This window comes from Myotis nattereri (genome assembly GCF_964212035.1).
Source record: "Myotis nattereri genome assembly, chromosome: 3".
Classification (NCBI taxonomy): Eukaryota; Metazoa; Chordata; class Mammalia; order Chiroptera; family Vespertilionidae; genus Myotis; species Myotis nattereri.
The window spans coordinates 148,819,992-148,837,162 of record NC_138077.1 but is presented as its reverse complement, the minus strand read 5'-3'; the positions used below and the strand labels follow the sequence as shown (position 1 = coordinate 148,837,162).

At 39.6% G+C, this 17,171-nt stretch overlaps 1 protein-coding gene across 1 annotated transcript in view; it reads right to left on the bottom strand.

Moving 5' to 3' along the window:
- Positions 1 to 224: 224 nt before the first annotated feature.
- The window catches only part of LOC308516716 (guanylate-binding protein 6-like), a 28,852-nt gene continuing 11,905 nt past the window's right edge, over positions 225 to 17,171 (bottom strand). The window contains exons 5-11 of the mRNA XM_081087775.1: positions 16,937 to 17,133; positions 6,185 to 6,430; positions 4,596 to 4,876; positions 3,740 to 3,952; positions 1,984 to 2,086; positions 1,456 to 1,649; positions 225 to 498 (exon numbers count right to left, since the gene is read on the bottom strand). Coding sequence (XP_080943901.1) covers positions 277 to 498; positions 1,456 to 1,649; positions 1,984 to 2,086; positions 3,740 to 3,952; positions 4,596 to 4,876; positions 6,185 to 6,430; positions 16,937 to 17,133 — 1,456 coding nt within the window. The 3' untranslated portion in view covers positions 225 to 276. The remainder of the gene's footprint in view (positions 499 to 1,455; positions 1,650 to 1,983; positions 2,087 to 3,739; positions 3,953 to 4,595; positions 4,877 to 6,184; positions 6,431 to 16,936; positions 17,134 to 17,171) is intronic.

Sequence of the window (17,171 nt, the reverse complement as noted above, 5' to 3'; positions counted from 1 at the left end):
CGGTGATGTTTCAATAAAACTTTATTTACAATAACAGGCAGCAGGATAGGTTTAGCCTGTAGGCCAACTTTGCCAACGTCTGTTATAAATTGATGCTTGTTTTTCAATTTAAATGAATAAAACCAACTCTCAATCTATCAATGTATGTCAGGCACTAAAATCCTCTAGTAGGCACTTTTTATGTTTAAAACTTTTGTAAAATTAAAAACCATACACACGAAAAATAGGGCAGAGCATATATGCACATTCTATAATTTTCTTTAAAGAAAACTAATCTTATTTAAAGAGTGAGCTCAGAGCATTCAGACCCTTGCCAATTAGTTTACCAGGGATAGCTAGGGTTGCAGAGAGTTCATCTGCAAGTGTGTCCAGGGCCCGTGCAATCAAGGGAGTTTTATCCTTTTTAGTACTTTCAATCAAATTTTTCAGACGATTTATCTCTGCCTCCATCTCATCAGATTTCTTCTTGAATCCTTCGTTAAGCAATTCCTCTTGGATCTAAAATAAAGGGTATGGAGAGAGGGAAAAGTAAACTTTTGAAAATCCCAATTTCTAAATAGTAAAATTTTATATGTAAGAATGTTATTAAATTTTCTTTATTTTCTACATAAAAGTAGTCTCTCTAATTAGATTATTAGAGGATAATATTTGGAGCAGGCAGTATCTTCTGGGTTAGACCTGATCAATGAGAGGAAGGATAGGTTTCAACCTTACTTAGCCAGGCATGAAGAACAATGCAATAATGTGTTCCAACCAAAAGTATGGATTAAGAGAGAACCATTATTCCACTTGTACAAGTGGCATGGTCCCCATATTGTAGAAATAATAATAGGAACATATAAGCTGATCAAAAAATCTGATGTAAACACTTCTAGATGAGAAAAAAGAGAATTCTCCCAATGCTATGTGGTGACTTAGGCAAACTATCCACACTTGGAGACAACCGAAGCAGGTTTAGAAGGTGTCAGTTCCCCATATTTCTACGTCTAGATATATCTGATAGTTTTAGGCCAGCATGGGCCCAAATCAGGGTCTTTGCTGGTAGTAGAGTTCTGGATAATTGACAGTAATCTTGGTGAAGTACCCAGTTGCTGCTTATATTAAAAGCAACATCTGGTTAGAATATCTACTTGATAATCTATTAAAAACCTTGTTTAATTAGGGCTTCATGGGATCACCCTAGAATCCCACTAATGTAGACACTTGAACTTTGGGGAGGCTATTCATATTCTCCAAGGACTTGGAGGACCCAAGGTCTTATTGGCCTCTCCAGAGTCTCGGTGTGGAGCAAAGCTCAAAGGCCTCTTGGAAATGCAGGATTTGGTACTTTTGGTGAATCAAGTGCAGTAAATAGCAGTAGTTTTCTTTTTAACTTTGTATTAATTTTCACCTATTCCTTTCTCATTTACCAAGGTGATGACCATGAGCAACTATTGAGGCCATGGCCAGGCTTACCTTCAGCTTGTGTTCCAGTATCCTTGTCTGTTCTCTCAGGGCCTCGTCTCTGTCCTTCTCCAGCTTCTTTCTCAGTTGGACTATGTTTTCCTCCAGACTCCTATTTTGCGCCTCAATCTGCTGTTGCTGCTCCTTGTGCTTCTGTCTTAGCCACTCCTGTTCCTTCTCAGCTTGCTCCTTCTTGGCCCGCTCCTCTGCCCCATGACAATTTTAGAAAAAGAAGAAAGTATAAGATCAGGCCTGAACTCTAACATTTTGAGATTAGAGAACAAATCAAATTTGAAAGAGATGAGGAATCTCGGATTTCACCCAATGGCTACACCATCAAGAGCAGGTTTGATAATGTAATGGAAAAGACCTTGACTGTCTGGTTGACATACAACCACACTCTGCTTGTTATGTTCAGATTCGGCAGAGTGTAAATTCCACAGAAGGAAAAAATTGTTGTTTTGGAAAGATCTTAATGTGATCTGTCAGAGAGCACTTCAGGAAATGCCACCACACTGAGAGTTGCATTATGCCCCATACCTGCTATGGCCTTCTCCCCTTGGGTCAGGGCTTTATCTGCCTGCAGGATGGATTTCTCTATTGATACCTGTGATGTCAGGAAGCGTTGGAAGACCTCTGTTGCCTGAGGACACAAGAAGGGACAAAGAACTTAGAGTTCCACTGAGGAGATTTGTTCTGTGCAAACAAGTCCATATGTGTCATTTTTATCTTTTGTTTAAAATGCTCCAAGATCCTCTACAAAGAGTCCAAGCACTTTACTGTAACCAAAGACTCTCTATGTCTTCCTCCATTCCCTCTTCCAGTACTACTTCATTCCACATGCTCAAGGTCAGTCAGTCAGAATTATGTGCTGTTGCACAAACCCATAACAACTTTGGTTCTGTTATGAATTTGCAGCTCTTTCCTTTGAATAACATTCAACCCAGACAACATGTACAAATATTTCAAACTTTGCATCCCCTCCTCTTTGGGAAGATTTTATAGACTACTAGAGGCCCAGTGCATGAAATTTGTGCACTCGAAGGGGGAGGTCCTTCAGCAAGGCCTACACCCTCTCTCAGTCTGGGAGCCCTCAAGGGATGTCCAACTGACGGTGGGGAGTAGGCCTAATCCGACAGTCAGACATCCTTAGCTCTGCAATGGAGGTGGGAAAGGCTCCCGTCACCCCCTCTGCACTCACCAGCCATGAGCACAGCTTGTGGCTGAGTGGTGCTCTCCCTGTGGGAGCACATTGACCACCAGGGGGCAGCTCCTGCATTGAGCATCTGCCCTCTGGTGGTCAGTGCACCTCATAGCAACTGGTTGTTCCGCTGTTTGGTTGATTTGCATATTAGCCTTTTATTATATAGGACTAGAGGCCCGGTGCACAAAATTTGTGCACGGGTAGTGTCCCTAGGCAATCAGGGCTGATCTGTGAGGTGACTGGGGGCGGGGGGTGGTGCCCGACTGGCACCCGCCTTGGCTGGCCTGGGACCTGAGGGCTTGGGGCAGCTCTTGCATTGAGCATCTGCCCCCTGATGGTCAGTGCACATCATAGCAACTGGTCATTACACTGGTCCTTCTGTTGTTAGATTGATTTGCATATTAGGTTTTTATTATATAGGATTATATAGGATATGCCCTGTGTGAAATGTAGACTCTAATCTATGTTGCTGTTCTCCCTAGGCACTTGCTACATGTGCAACTTTAAGCAAATTATATAACCTACCTGTGCCTCCTAATTCACATCTATAAAATGTGAGTAAGAAAATAAATGTTTCATAACATTTTGGATGGTCAAATTAAAATGTTAAGAGAAAAAGCTTAATATTCTGCCAATAAGTAGTAACTATTAGTAGTAATTTGATATGTCAATTGTATTGTTATTATTACATTTATTACCATCACCAGTGTACCCCAGAGTCACAGGTACATACATGTTACCACTGTATATAATTGTCCATTTATTTGACTTTCTCACTTTGATCAGTTTGAGTGCAAAGATTCTAGCTTTCCATCATAAAGCCTCAAAACATAGTACACTAAATGTCATATTGTTAGACAATGAAATGCATAATTTCTGCTCTCATAAATTTCAGAAATTTATACTCATTTTTGAGGATGGACATTTCTACTCTACTTAGGAAGAAAGAGCAAATCGTGGACCTTAAAAGCTAAAGCAGTCATGCTATCCCCATACTCTCATATTACCCAAAACTGGTGCTGTGCTCTCATATTTTCAGGAGACCCTCTTGACTTTAATCTGTAGTATCCCTATGTTCCCCTTAATTCTGACCTTCACTCCTTTTCTGGGTACTTCCCAATATCGCCGTTCAATCCTTCCCTTTGCACTCCTGTAGTTCTTGTGCCCTCCAGAAACAGAGAAAGTTCCGTCTGAAATACTTTCCATTAGGGCCATTGAAAGCTGATCAAGTACATACTGGCAATATTTCTCAGAAGCCTCTTCATTCTTCAGCAATAAACTCTCCTTCTTATTCTTTATGATTTCCTGTATGGGAATGTAGATGGGTGTCACCAGAGAAAGGAACATAGAAGATAAAATTCCAAAGAATTTATTAGCTGGGTACTCTGTGGTCCTCTTAATAAAAGCATCCAGTCAACGTAGCCAAAATCAAATTTATTTCCAACTCTGAAAACTCTCTACAAGACCCTGTTAAAGCTTCTTAACCTCCCTGGGCTTCATCTTCACCTGTGAAATGTTGAGATTGCATTATATATTCTTTGTAGTTCCTAGTAACTGTAGTATCCTGTGAATCTATCTTTGATAAAAATGACACAACTAAATTAATATAAATAATTACCTGTTAAGAGAGTATGCTAAGGAAATCAAGTGTCTAAAATAGGAGTGCATATACCTGGAGATTAACCAGCTCAGAAATGACTTTGAGGAGGTCAGGAGTCATGCCACAATTCACTAAAGGAGAAACCAATGCTGGTTTTCTTGAGAGATCAGACAGATCTTTAATATCTTTCCTGAGTTTGAAGAAAAAAGAAGCAAATATTCTCCCTCTCTGGAAAATGCAGACTACTTTATGCTGAATAGGAGATGAGCTATGAGATGAATCTGTAGAACTGAAGGCATCATCCCAGAAGGGCAAGAATTAGTAAGGACAAATACCAAGACAAAATACCGTGAGCTTCTTCTGAAACTCCCTCTGGTCATCCTTGAAGGAGTGCTCCAGGAAGATTGCAATGGCTTCCCTCTCACAGGCTGCATGCAGGTCCAGCAATTCCTGGAGCGTATCTGTGGGAAAGATCACTCGCTGGCCCATCTGCTCGCTGTAGTGGTCAGCTGCCTTCTGCACAGCCGCTGAGTTCTCAAGCTGGGCCAGAGTTGTCACTGCGTTCTCCAAACAAGGCACTGATCCTTTATTGATGGTATCTACGTAAGTCACCACCAGAGTCCCCAACCCTGAATAAAATAGGAAATAGGGATCAATATAAATTTATCACTCAATGAGATCCAAGAATCTGATATTATAATTCTGAAACCACACACACACCTACTTCTATCACACCTTCATTTTCACATTTATTCATTATTCATTATTCTAGTGTTCTACAGGACATCACAAAAAAGGTTAAATACCTACCTTTATCTAACATAATCAGAGGTGTCTGAATAATTATTATACATTACACAAATAAAAGAAAAATATACTACACAGGTAAAGAGATAGGAAAAATAATTCAGATAATAATTGTTCCTAATTCTTAAGCTTTCAATAGATTTCAGGTACTCAGAAACAAGTGTTTATTTTGGACTGGTTTAAACTCCCAAGAAGTCTCTTTGAGAAAAAACACTTACTATATTAGACTTCCCCTGAAAATACAACATACTCTGTTTTTATACCCAGTTAGTGGTTTTATTATCAGTGGTGGGGTTCTTCTTAAATGTGGGATTCCAAGATATAAGTGATAATATTGGGAGTTTTGGGAAAGGATTTGTTAATCACATGACAAGAGATAATTTAAAAGCACATACACATTTCTCTATGTAGTATGAATATTTATAAGTACACATTTTTTATGTAAAATAAAACAAAACTACTGAAAAACACATATTATCCTATATAATAAAGAGGTATTATGCAAATTGACCCTCGTGCCCTACGACCAGGCTGGCCAGGGGGTTAGTGAGGGATGACCAAATGACTGAACAAGCAGGCTGCGTGGGGCAACCAGACCAGCAGGGGGATCAGTGAGAGACGACCAAAAGATTGAACAGCAGGCTGCGTGGGGTGACCAGGCTGGTGGTGGGGGGGGGGGGGAGGTTAGAGGTGACCATGCTGGTGGGGGGCACAGGTAGGGGTAACCAGGCCGGCAGTGGGACAGTAAGAGGTGACCAGACTGACATGGAGGCAGTTAGGGGCAACCAGGCGAGCGGGGGGGTGGGGGGGTGCAGTTGGGGGTGACCAGCCCAGCAGGGGGGGCAGCTGTGGGCAATTAGGCTGGCATGGGGGGAAGTGAGGAGCAATTAGGCTGGCGGGGGGGGGGGGCAGTAAGAGGTGACCAGGCTTGTGGGGGTGGGGCAGTTAGGAGCGACCAGGCTGGTAGGCAGGGGAGCAATTAGGAGCCAGAGGTCCCAGATTGTAAGAGGGATGTCCAACTGCCGGTTTAGGCCTGATCCCACTGGATTTTGTGCACCGGACCTCTAGTAATTAAATAATTAACACATATGAGGCCACTCAGAAATATGGTTTTAGAAAAGAAGACTCACGATTCCCCGTGACCTTGACTCCTTCCCTGAGGGTCTTTGTCTTTGCATGGGTGAAGATATAATAACAGAAATTATCTGATTGTTGCCGGAATTTAGGATCCAGTTGGCTTTCCAAAATATTCTCAATTTTGGCTAGGAGACTTGTGTCTTGTGTTGGCCGGTCAAAGACAAAACACTTCCGTTTTGGAAAATAACGCCTGATACACTCCCTGGGTATGTTGGAAATTTTAGCTTTGGGATTTAAACCTGAGGAAAAGGAAAGCATAGTTACAGTCAGCACAGTCTTGGGACAAGACAGCTAAATATTTTTATGACTGGGAATTTTTGATCTTTGGTGATTTCTATACTCATAGAACTCCTTTAACATATTCATACACATTACAAATTAAACTCATATGAATGACATGTTACTAAAGAGAAATTTTAGGAAACATATGCCCAAGAAAAAGAAATTTATGGCTGGTATCCACAAAATCAAACATGGTGATTGGATTATCAAATGTTTATCTAATGAATAATGGTCAAATTTCAATTTCTGGTCTACTCCAATCCATGTTGGAAGTAAACTGTAGGAACAAAATAAAGAGAAGTTACAATGACAATGGAGTAATGATTAACATAGGACATATGACAACTTGTTCAGTTAAGAAGAACTGCATTGATTGAATTCACATACTACAAATTAGACTAGCTATTTTTTTGCAGAAAATCTAAAGACTAAACTCTACATAAATGTAATCTGAAAAACTCACCACTACTCCAAAAACACATTGGTTGTGTCAAGTACTCACCTACATAAATGCAATTAATTAAAATAAGTTATTTACTTAAAATAGTGTCAAAGTGAATAAATATATTGGCATACAAAGGAGGATATTATGAGGAAAGTAAAATGGAGAATCTGGCTGTTTTCAGAAATAATTTTAAAAAAATTGTTCCAGTTTAAGATGGCGATGTAGGAAGATCCTCAACTCACTTCCCACAGACACTGAAACTACAGCTATGTATGGAGCAATTTCTTCTTGGTGAAAAACAAACAAATAAATTAAAAACTGGTGAAGCAATACCTTTACAATGGGCAAATGAAATGGTAACCACATTGAAGTGGGTAGAAAAGCTGAGATACAATCTCACCATAAGCCCCACCCCCGGCACAGTGACCCATGGTCTGGAAGGAACTCTAAACCTGGAACTTCTCCCTGAAGAGTGAAGGGCTTGTATCTCACATCAGGCACCCCAATGTTTAAGAGCAGCACTTGAGATGAGACCCAGTGAGGGGAGGCAGTCCATCCTTGCTGTTTCAAGGGACCTGGCATATATGGCATACTGTTCTTAATATGTTTGCTCACCTTCTTGGCACTATGTGTTTTAACCAAGGTCTCCTCTCTGAGAAAGGTTGTTTCCCCAGGTAGGGATTTTCCCCTGAAGTTAGGGAGGGAATAAAACCTCTTAACTAAGTGCCAGGCGGGTAATTAATCACTTTAACTACGAACAATCATGCTTAAGCTACATAATCTTTACTCCCTGGAATGGAGATAAGAAATGCCCTAAACTTTGTAATAGAGATTGATAGGATTGAATCAACTGGTATAAATACAGATGTAACAAGACAGCAGGAGACAGAAAGAAGACAGAACCTACACAGAACCTACAGACAGAAGAACTTCACTGGAGAGAACATGGCAAAAGATCCTGGACTGAACCTGACTACAGAAATTGGCAAGAGAACCTGACTAGAACCTGGTGACTGAACCTGACTGGAGAACCTGGGCAGAACCTGGCTGGAGAACCTAGCGAGGGAACCTGGCTACAGAACCTGGAGAACCTAGCAAGAGAACATGGACACAGAACCTGGCTGGAGAACCTAGCAAGGGAACATGGCTACAGAACCTGGCTGGAGAACCTGGAGATCCAGAACCTGGCTGGAGATCCTAGGCAGAACCTCTCTGGAGATCGAGACCAGAACTTGGCTGGAGATCCTGGGTAGGCTGCTGATCAACTGAACGCTGTCTCCGTGTCATTCCTTCTTTGCCGACTCCGTCTACGCCTTTGGGAACCCCTGGACCTGCTGGGGTTGGACCCCGGCAACCCAGAACATCTGGCTTTGAAAACAAGCAGGGCTCACACCCACAAGACACATAGGGCTGTGGTGAGTTCTTAAAGGGTTCACATGCAGACCCACCCACCCCAGGGCTCAGTGCAGAAACTCTTTGAAAAGAGAAAAATAATTATTTGCAAAACTTTAAAGCATTGGTCTGAAGGAAAAGGAGCTGCTGAGATCCTCTCTGGGGATAGAAGCTGGTGAATGCCATCTTCCTATTCTCCCTCTACCTTCCTAAAGCCAATGGGCACCATCATTTTTTCTCTTTTTGTTTCTTTTCCTTTTTCCAGTGGACAATATCTTTGTATTCTCTCTCTGCTGTGCTCCACACTACCATCATCTCCAGGACAGAGCTCCTAAACATTTCTGCTGGTCTGGTTTTTATGCTTTGTGACCCAGTTTTTGAGCCTGCCATCCAGGAGATGCCCCATGATTGTCTGGCTTTGGAGGTGAGGGGATTTAGGTTACTGGGTCCCAGGGCACTGTAATAATTGAAGAGACAGTTCTTGGCACACTGCTGCTGTAAGGGCACTGCAGAGATGGACTGAAACACACCCCTAGTCTTTCTGAAGAGTCTTCTTTGCTTGTCCAGGAACTTCGGCCTGAGGGCCAAGCTTCTGGTTTGGCACACTTACTATGGAGGTGCTCTCAAGGAATGGAGGCTGGTGGACACAATCTTTATATTCTTCCTCAGCCTTATTCTAACTTACTGGTATCTTCCAGAAAGGATCATATAACCTTGTCTGGTGTCCTGATTTTTGTGGTTGCTGCCAGGGGACACCTCTGTATCTCCTGGTAATGGTGGCCAGCGGGCTTATACATGTGTGTCCCAGGGAGAATGAGTCCTTAAACAACTACCACTGCCAGGGCACAGAAAAAGACAACAGACCCAGGAGCTGAGTCTTTCTGCAAGAGACCTGGTAGCTTACATTCAAGCTGCAGTATGAGGAGCAGGTTTCTAATGAAATAAACATCTGAGGGCTGACTGTAATCCTCTCCAGAGAAGTCAGAGGGCAGGTATTATATTGTTCCTCTGCCACACTCCAGAGCACCAGCATCTCTTGGAAGGGAGTTTTTAAATGTGTTCCATGACCCACTTTTTACATTTTGTACCTTGGTTTTTGTGATTGCCACACAGGGGATACCCCTTGATTGCCTAGACCCGTAGTCGGCAAACTGCGGCTCGAGAGCCACATGTTGCTCTTTGGCCCCTTGAGTGTGGCTCTTCCACAAAATACCACGTGCGGGCGCATGTACACTGCGATTGAAACTTCGTGGCCCGTGAGCAGAAGTCGGTTTTAGGCCTGGGCAAGTCTATTTTGAAGAAGTACTGTTGATATTTGGCTCTGTTGACTAATGAGTTTGCCGACCACTGGCCTAGACGCATTAGCCAGGGGTGCTTGTGTTCCTGTGTCCCATGAGACTGTACAAATCAGAGAGACAGTTTGTGGCAGGCCACCACTCCCAGGATACTATACAGACAGAAGATTAAAACACACACACTCAGTATTTTTGAAAAAAACTTTCTTGTCTTGGAGCTTTTGCCATAAGAGCAAAAATCATTTTTGACACAATTAGAGAACAGAGGTTGGGGGACACCATCTTTGTAGTCTCTGCCTTGCTACAGATTATTAGCATCTCCCCGAAAGAAGCTTAGACTTCTGTCTGGAGCCCCAATTTTGGGACTACTGCCCAGCAAACACCTACAGATCATCTGGTTCTGGTGGCCTGGGGGCTTATGCTTGAAGTCCCTTAGGATTGCATTTAAAAAAATCTGCTGCCTGAAGATCTCACTTCCAATCAACCTGAATCTAGGTGCAGCCTTCTCTTTGGGACACTGACAGGTCATGTCATACCCTAAACTAATGGGAACATTAAAAACAAAAATAAGCTGCTTGGACAATCACAAAGGATTGAAAAAAAAAAGCCAGAGCAAGGGCAGGCTGAACAATAAGGTTCATCTACACCAGGCCACTACTTCAAGAACAGGAGAGGTGGTGGTTTCATCTAAAGCATAGAAACCAATAGAGAGAGTCAATCAAGATGTGGAAACACAGGAATATGTTCCAAATGTGATATCAAAATAAAACCTCAGAAAAAAAACTTAATGAAATGGAGATAAGTAATTTACCCAATAAAAAGTTGAAAGTAATGGTCATAAAGATGCCCACCAAATGAAAGAAGAATAGATAAAACTGTGAGAACTTCAACAAAGAGACATGAGATATTAAAAAGTGCCAAACAGAAGTTATAGAGCTGAAAATATAATATCTAAACTGAAAAATACAGTAGAAGCAAACTAGATGAAGCAGAAGAAAAATAAGTGAATTTGACGACAGGGAAGAGGAACTCACCCAATCAGAGCAACAAAAGGAACAAGAGAGGGCTTCAAGGTGGTGGCATAGAAAAAGTCTAAACTCACCTCCTCACATGGACACACAAATATACACTTACATATAGAGAAATTCCTCCTGAAGAAATGAGGGCTGATTGAATAACTTTTGCACAACAAAATGAGAGGGATCATAAAGAGAAGGTGGTATCCATGTGAACCCTTTCCAGACAGGAAGACCTGCAGTAAGGAAGGATATCATTGTGGGGCTCACATAGGCAGACATGCCTCCTCTGGGGCACAGAAAAAAACACAAGGTGATTTTAAAAGCACTTAGACTGTACATTTAAAAAATCTACTAATGACTAGATGCCTGTCAAATGTATGGGAACTGCAGGAACTCTCCAGGTTCTGTGGGAATTCTCTGGGATCAGAGTTGCTAGCCATCACCATTGTTTATGTTACCCTTCATTACCCTCCTTATAGATAGTGGGGGCAGAGCTCAAACAAGAGCTCTAGCATGCAGGCAAAGCCTACAGGGCATGCCCCAGGGCTACCACAGCCAGCACTGCTGCAGCCCTGACTAGGCACCCCGCCCCCCACACACCCCCAGGCACATCCAGAGTCATGCAGCCAGAGTTACCTCAGCAAATGTCCACTGCAGCCCCAGACAGTTGGTTTTCCAGAGTACAAACAGCCCCCTTCTCAGAATGACCTTAGCCAGTGCCCACTGTAGGCCCTACCAACGAGCTCTCTAAAGTACTCCAGAGACCCATGTCTCAAGCTGCCTCAGCAATAATCTGCTGTAGCCTCAGGCACCCCTGAAGCCCTGCATGCTGAATCACTCAGCCAGTTCCTGCTGAAGCATCAGCCAGCTAGATATCCAGAGGACCCCAGGCACTACACAGACCCACTTCAGCTGACCTGCCAAAGCATCCAACTCATACAATCTACACAGAAGTCACTCCTACACAAGGTCACTCCTTAAAGACTGGAGAGATAGCTGTTTCATCTAATTTGTAGAAGCAAAGACAGAAAGTCAAGCAAAAGGGAGAAGCTAGAGGAATATATTCCAAAAGGAGAAAAAAAGAAAAATGGAAAAATCCCTAATGAAATGGAGATAAATATTTTGCCCGATAAAGAATTAAAATTAACAGTTATAAGGATGCTCACTGGATTTGGGAGAAGAATAGAGGAACTCATTTAGAACTTTAGGAAAGAGTTAGAAAAATAATAAAGAACCATTTAGAGCTGAGGAATATAGTAACTGAAATGCAAAATATACTAGAGGGGATCAAAAGCAGATTAGAGAATAGAGAAGAAATGATTAGTACCCAGAAGAAAGAATAGTGGAAATCACCCAATCAGAACATCACAAAGAATAAAGAATACTTAAAAAATATTCTGGGACAATCTCAAGTGCACTACCACTCACTTTATAGGGATTCCTGAAGGAGAGAAAAGAAAAGGATAGAAAGCTTTTTTCTTTTTGTAAATGGCTAAAACCTTTCCTAACCTGGGGAAGGAAATAGACAACCAGTTCCAGGAAGCACAGAGAGTTCCAAGCAAGATGAATCAAAGAGTTCCACACCAAAAAATATTACATTTAAATGGCAAAAGTTAAAAGAGAATCTTGAAAACAGAAAGAGGAATACAACTAGAATCATAAAAGGGAATCCCTATAAGGTCATCAGACAATTTTTCAACTGAAATTTTAAAGGCCAGAAGGTAGAGACAGTGTATGTTTAAGTTGCTAAAAGGAAAGAACTTATAACATAGAATACTCCAGGGAGCTAAGTTTAACCTTCAGGATTGAAGGATAGATAGTTTTCCCAAAAAGAAAAAAAAAAACAAAAACGGAATTCATCATGGGTCTTCTTTAAGTAAAACTTAAAGCACAATCATAAATTTTAAAAATACAGGTAAGGAAATATATCATAAAGGCAAGTATATAGTAAAGACAGTGGATCAGACACTTAATAAGCTAGTATGAAGGTTAAAAGGCAAAGCAAAATCAAATATAAATACATAAGTAGTTAGGGAATACACAAAACAAAAAGATCTAAAACATTATGTTGAAAACAAAGTGTGGAGGGTGAGTAAAAAGGTACTTTTAAAGTTTTCAAACTTAAATACCTATCAGCTTATAATACATATGTATATGAACCTCATGGTAACAAAAAAACCTATAAAAGATATGTAAAATAAAGAGAAAGGAACCCAAACATAACACTAAAGGGAAGCAAAACATCACAGGGGAAGAAACCAAGAAAAAAAGGAAAGAACAGAGAAGAACTACAAAAACAACCAAAAAATCAATCAAGAAAATGGTAATAAGTACATACCTATCAACAATTACTTTAAATGTAAATTAACTAAATGCTCTAATCAAAAGACATAGTGTGGCTAAATGAATAAAAAAACCATGATCCATCTAAATATTGCCTACAAAAGATTCACTTAGGATCAAAACACACATATAGACTATAAGTGAAGGATGGAAAATAATATTCCATGCAAATAAATTTTTTTTTAAAGTGGGGGTAATAAAACTGATAAAAACAAAATAAACTTTAAAACAAAAACTATAAAAAGAAACAAAGAAGGGCATTACAAAATGATAAAGCTGTCAATCCAAGAAGAAGATAAAACATTCACAAATATTTACACACCCAACATAAAGGCATGTTAATATATTCAGCAAATATTAATAGACATAAAAGGAGAGATTGCCAGCAGAACAATAATAAAAGGGGATTTTAATAACCCACTTAAATAAGTGAATAGATAATGCATACAGAAAATCAATAAGTACACATTGTTCTTAAACAAACAAAAAAATTAAACCAGATGGATTTAATAGTTATTTATATAACATTTCATACAAAGTGTGCAGGTTAAACATTTTTTAAAGTACATATGGAACATCTTCACAATAGATTACATGTTAGGCCATAGAACAGTTTCAATATATTTAAGAAGATTAAAATCATACCACATATCTTTTCTTACCAAAACACCATATAAATAGAAATAAACCACAAGAAATGGAAAACACACACACACACACACACACACACACACACACACACACACACACACGGAGACTAGTCAACATGCTATTAAACAACCCATAAATTAAAGAGAAAATCAGCTAGAAAACCAAAAACTATCTTGAGACAGGTAAAAATGAAAACATAACTCTCCAAAATCTATGGGCTGCAACAGAAGAAGTTCTAAGAGGGAAGTTCATAGCTATACAAGCCCACCTCCAGAAACAAGAAAATTTCAAAAAACCAATTATTTTGAAAGGAATGTCTTACACTTAACGCATTAGAAAAAACAAAACCCGCCGAAACCGGTTTGGCTCAGTGGATAGAGCGTCGGCCTGCGGACTGAAAGGTCCCAGGTTTGATTCCGGTGAAGGGCATGTGCATGGGTTGTGGGCACATCCCCAGTGGGAGATGTGCAGGAGGCAGCTGATTGATGTTTCTCTCTCATCGATGTTTCTGGCTCTCTATCTCTCTCCCTTCCTCTCTGTAAAAAATCAATAAAATATATTTTAAAAAAAAGAAAAAAAAAAAAAGAAAAAACAAAACCCAAAGTAAGTAAAGGGGAGGAAATAATAAAGACCAGAATACAAATAAAATAGAGACAAAACAAGAAAGTAAGAGATCAATAAAATTAAGAGCTGGTTCTTTGAAAAGATAAACAAAATTGATAACCTTCAGCCAGACTCATCAACAGAAAAAAAGGAAAGATGGGCCAAATAAATAATAATTACTATAACCACAATAATTAGTTATGGAATACCCAAGATAAAAATATTTAAAATGTGACATCAAAAACATAAAATGTGGTGGGGGAGACTAAAAATGTAGAGTTTAGAATGTTTTCAAACATAAATTGTTATCAGCTTAAAACAAACTGTTATAAATATGCTGTTATATATCAACCTCATGGTACCGACAAAGCAAGAACTTATAATAGATACACAAAGGAAGTCATCAAACCACAAAGATAGGTAGCAAGAAAAGAAGAAAGGAAGAGAGGAACTACAATATGGCCAGAAAACAATTAACAAATTCAATAAGTACATACCTATCAATAATTACTTTATATGTAAATGAACTAATTTGTCAAAAAAGCATAGAGAGGTTAAATGAATTTTTCAAAAAATAAGACTCGCCTTAACAGGTTTGGCTCAGTGGATAGAACGTCAGCCTGAGGACTGAAGGGTCCCAGGTTCGATTCTGGTCAAGGGCAAGTACCTTGGTTGCGGGCACATCCCCAGTAGGGGTGTGCAGGAGGCAGCTGATTGATGTTTCTTTCTCAAGAATGTTTCTAACTCTCTATCCCTCTCCCTTCCTCTCTGTAAAAAATCAATAAAATAGCCCTGATAGGTTTGGCTCAGTGGACAGAGCGTCGGCCTGTGGACTGAAGTCCCAGGTTCGATTCGGGTCAAGGACATGCACCCTGTGGGGGGTGTGCAAAAGGCAGCTGATCGATGTTTCTCTCTCATCAATGTTTCTAGCTCTCTATCCCTCTCCCTTCCTCTCTGAAAAATCAATAAAATATATATTTTTAAAAAATCAATAAAATATATTTTAAAAAAAATAAAAATAAAAAATATGACCCATCTATATACTGCCTACAAGAGATGCACTTCAGATGTAAGGACATGATAGACTGAAAGTGAAGAAATGATAAAAGATATTCCATGCAATTGGAAACTAAAAGGAATTTAAAGTAGTGAGACTGATATTAGACAAAAAGACTTTAAGACAAAGAATGTGATAAGAAACCAAAAAAAGGCAGACATTATATAATGGCATAAATCCAACATGAGGATATACATTTGTAGTTATTTATGCACTTAGAACAGAGAATATATATCCCTATTTAAATATATAAAGCAATCATGAACAGACCTAGGGGGAACTAGACAGCGATACAATAGTAGTAAGGGATGTTAATGTCCCACTTATATCAATAAGTGGCTCATGGAGACAGGAAATTAATACAAAAACAATCACCTAAATGACACATTAAATCAGAAGGACTTAACAGGTATAAACAGAACATTTTACCCAAAATTATCAGAATGCTCGTTGTTCTCAAGCACACATGACTTCTCTAGGATCTATCATAGGTTAAGTCACAAAACAAGTCTTAACAAATTTAGAAAGATTGAATTCATATCAAGCATCTTTTCTGACCACAATGGTAGAAAACAACAAAAAATTTCAATTACAAGAAGAAAACTAAAAATTTCACTAATATGTGGATATTAAACAACATGCTTCTAAACCACCAATGGGTCAATGAAGAAGTCAAAAGAGAAATAAGGAAATACCTTACCACAAATGAAAATGGAAATACAACTGGCCAAAATATGGGAGTCAGCAAATGCAGTTCTAAGAGAGAAGTTCATAGTGATGTCTAACACAAGAAACAAGAAAATCTCAAATAAACAACTTTACTTTACACCTCAAGAAACTAGAAAAAGATGCAGGTGCATGAACACACTAAATGTGCACTTATATTTAGAGCAATTCCTCCTGAGAGACAACTGAAGGACAATTGAAGAGCTTCTGTGCAACAAAGAAGAGAGAGAGACCATACAGAGAAGATAGGGGAAATATATGAGCCTCCCAAAATCTAAAAGAACCAATCATGACGAAGGAGCCAGGAGTGCCATTGTTTATATTCCCCATGCACTTGGATAGTGCAGGTAATAATTCTACCCACGTAGTATGTCAATTATACCCCAATTTACAACAAAAAAGTGAGAGATATAATGAAAACATATGCATTGATAGTAGATCCTCAGGTCTATTTAGGCTGTAAATTTTTTGTGCAAGATCCAACTATTCTCGCACTAGATATTTATGTTTCTCCTTGAGAAAAGTAAGAACTGAGTGAAATATGTACTTCCGTGGGATTTGATGGCTAACAATTATACAGGTCATTGCTTTCATCAACAACAAAAAAGGGAGAAGCATAATAAAGAACAAAAGTGTCTGGTCTTTGGAAAGTTTTAGCATCCATTATATTTTAATGTTAAGGTATAAATTATCTTAGGTGAAATTTAGTTTTGAATAATTTGCACTCTACATTAAGCCCCTGTCTTCTTGGGTGAGCTTAACTATGTAGTTACTAGATCTTACCAACAAATAGCAACCTAGGTTCCAAAAACCAATTCTATGGGGCTCGATCTAATCTTAAAATACAAATGCAAATATTAGAGATAATAGACAATGTTTAATACACCCCCTCTCCCTGTATTGGACCATCCACTGCCCAGCCAACCTGTTACCTGGAATCAGCTTCAAGGAATTCTCCAGGTACTCATCTTCTGTGATAGGGTGACCATTTAACTTCAGCTCTAGGGTGAAATCCCGTACGACCCAGATAAAGTCTGGAAAGAAACTCACAAACTCTGTGGCATCTTCTACTCCACCGTGTCTAGGAGAAGACTTTGCCCTGATGAGTTCTGTCAACTCTGTCACATAACTAGGACCTGGCTAAGGAAAAGGAACTTTCTACCCACA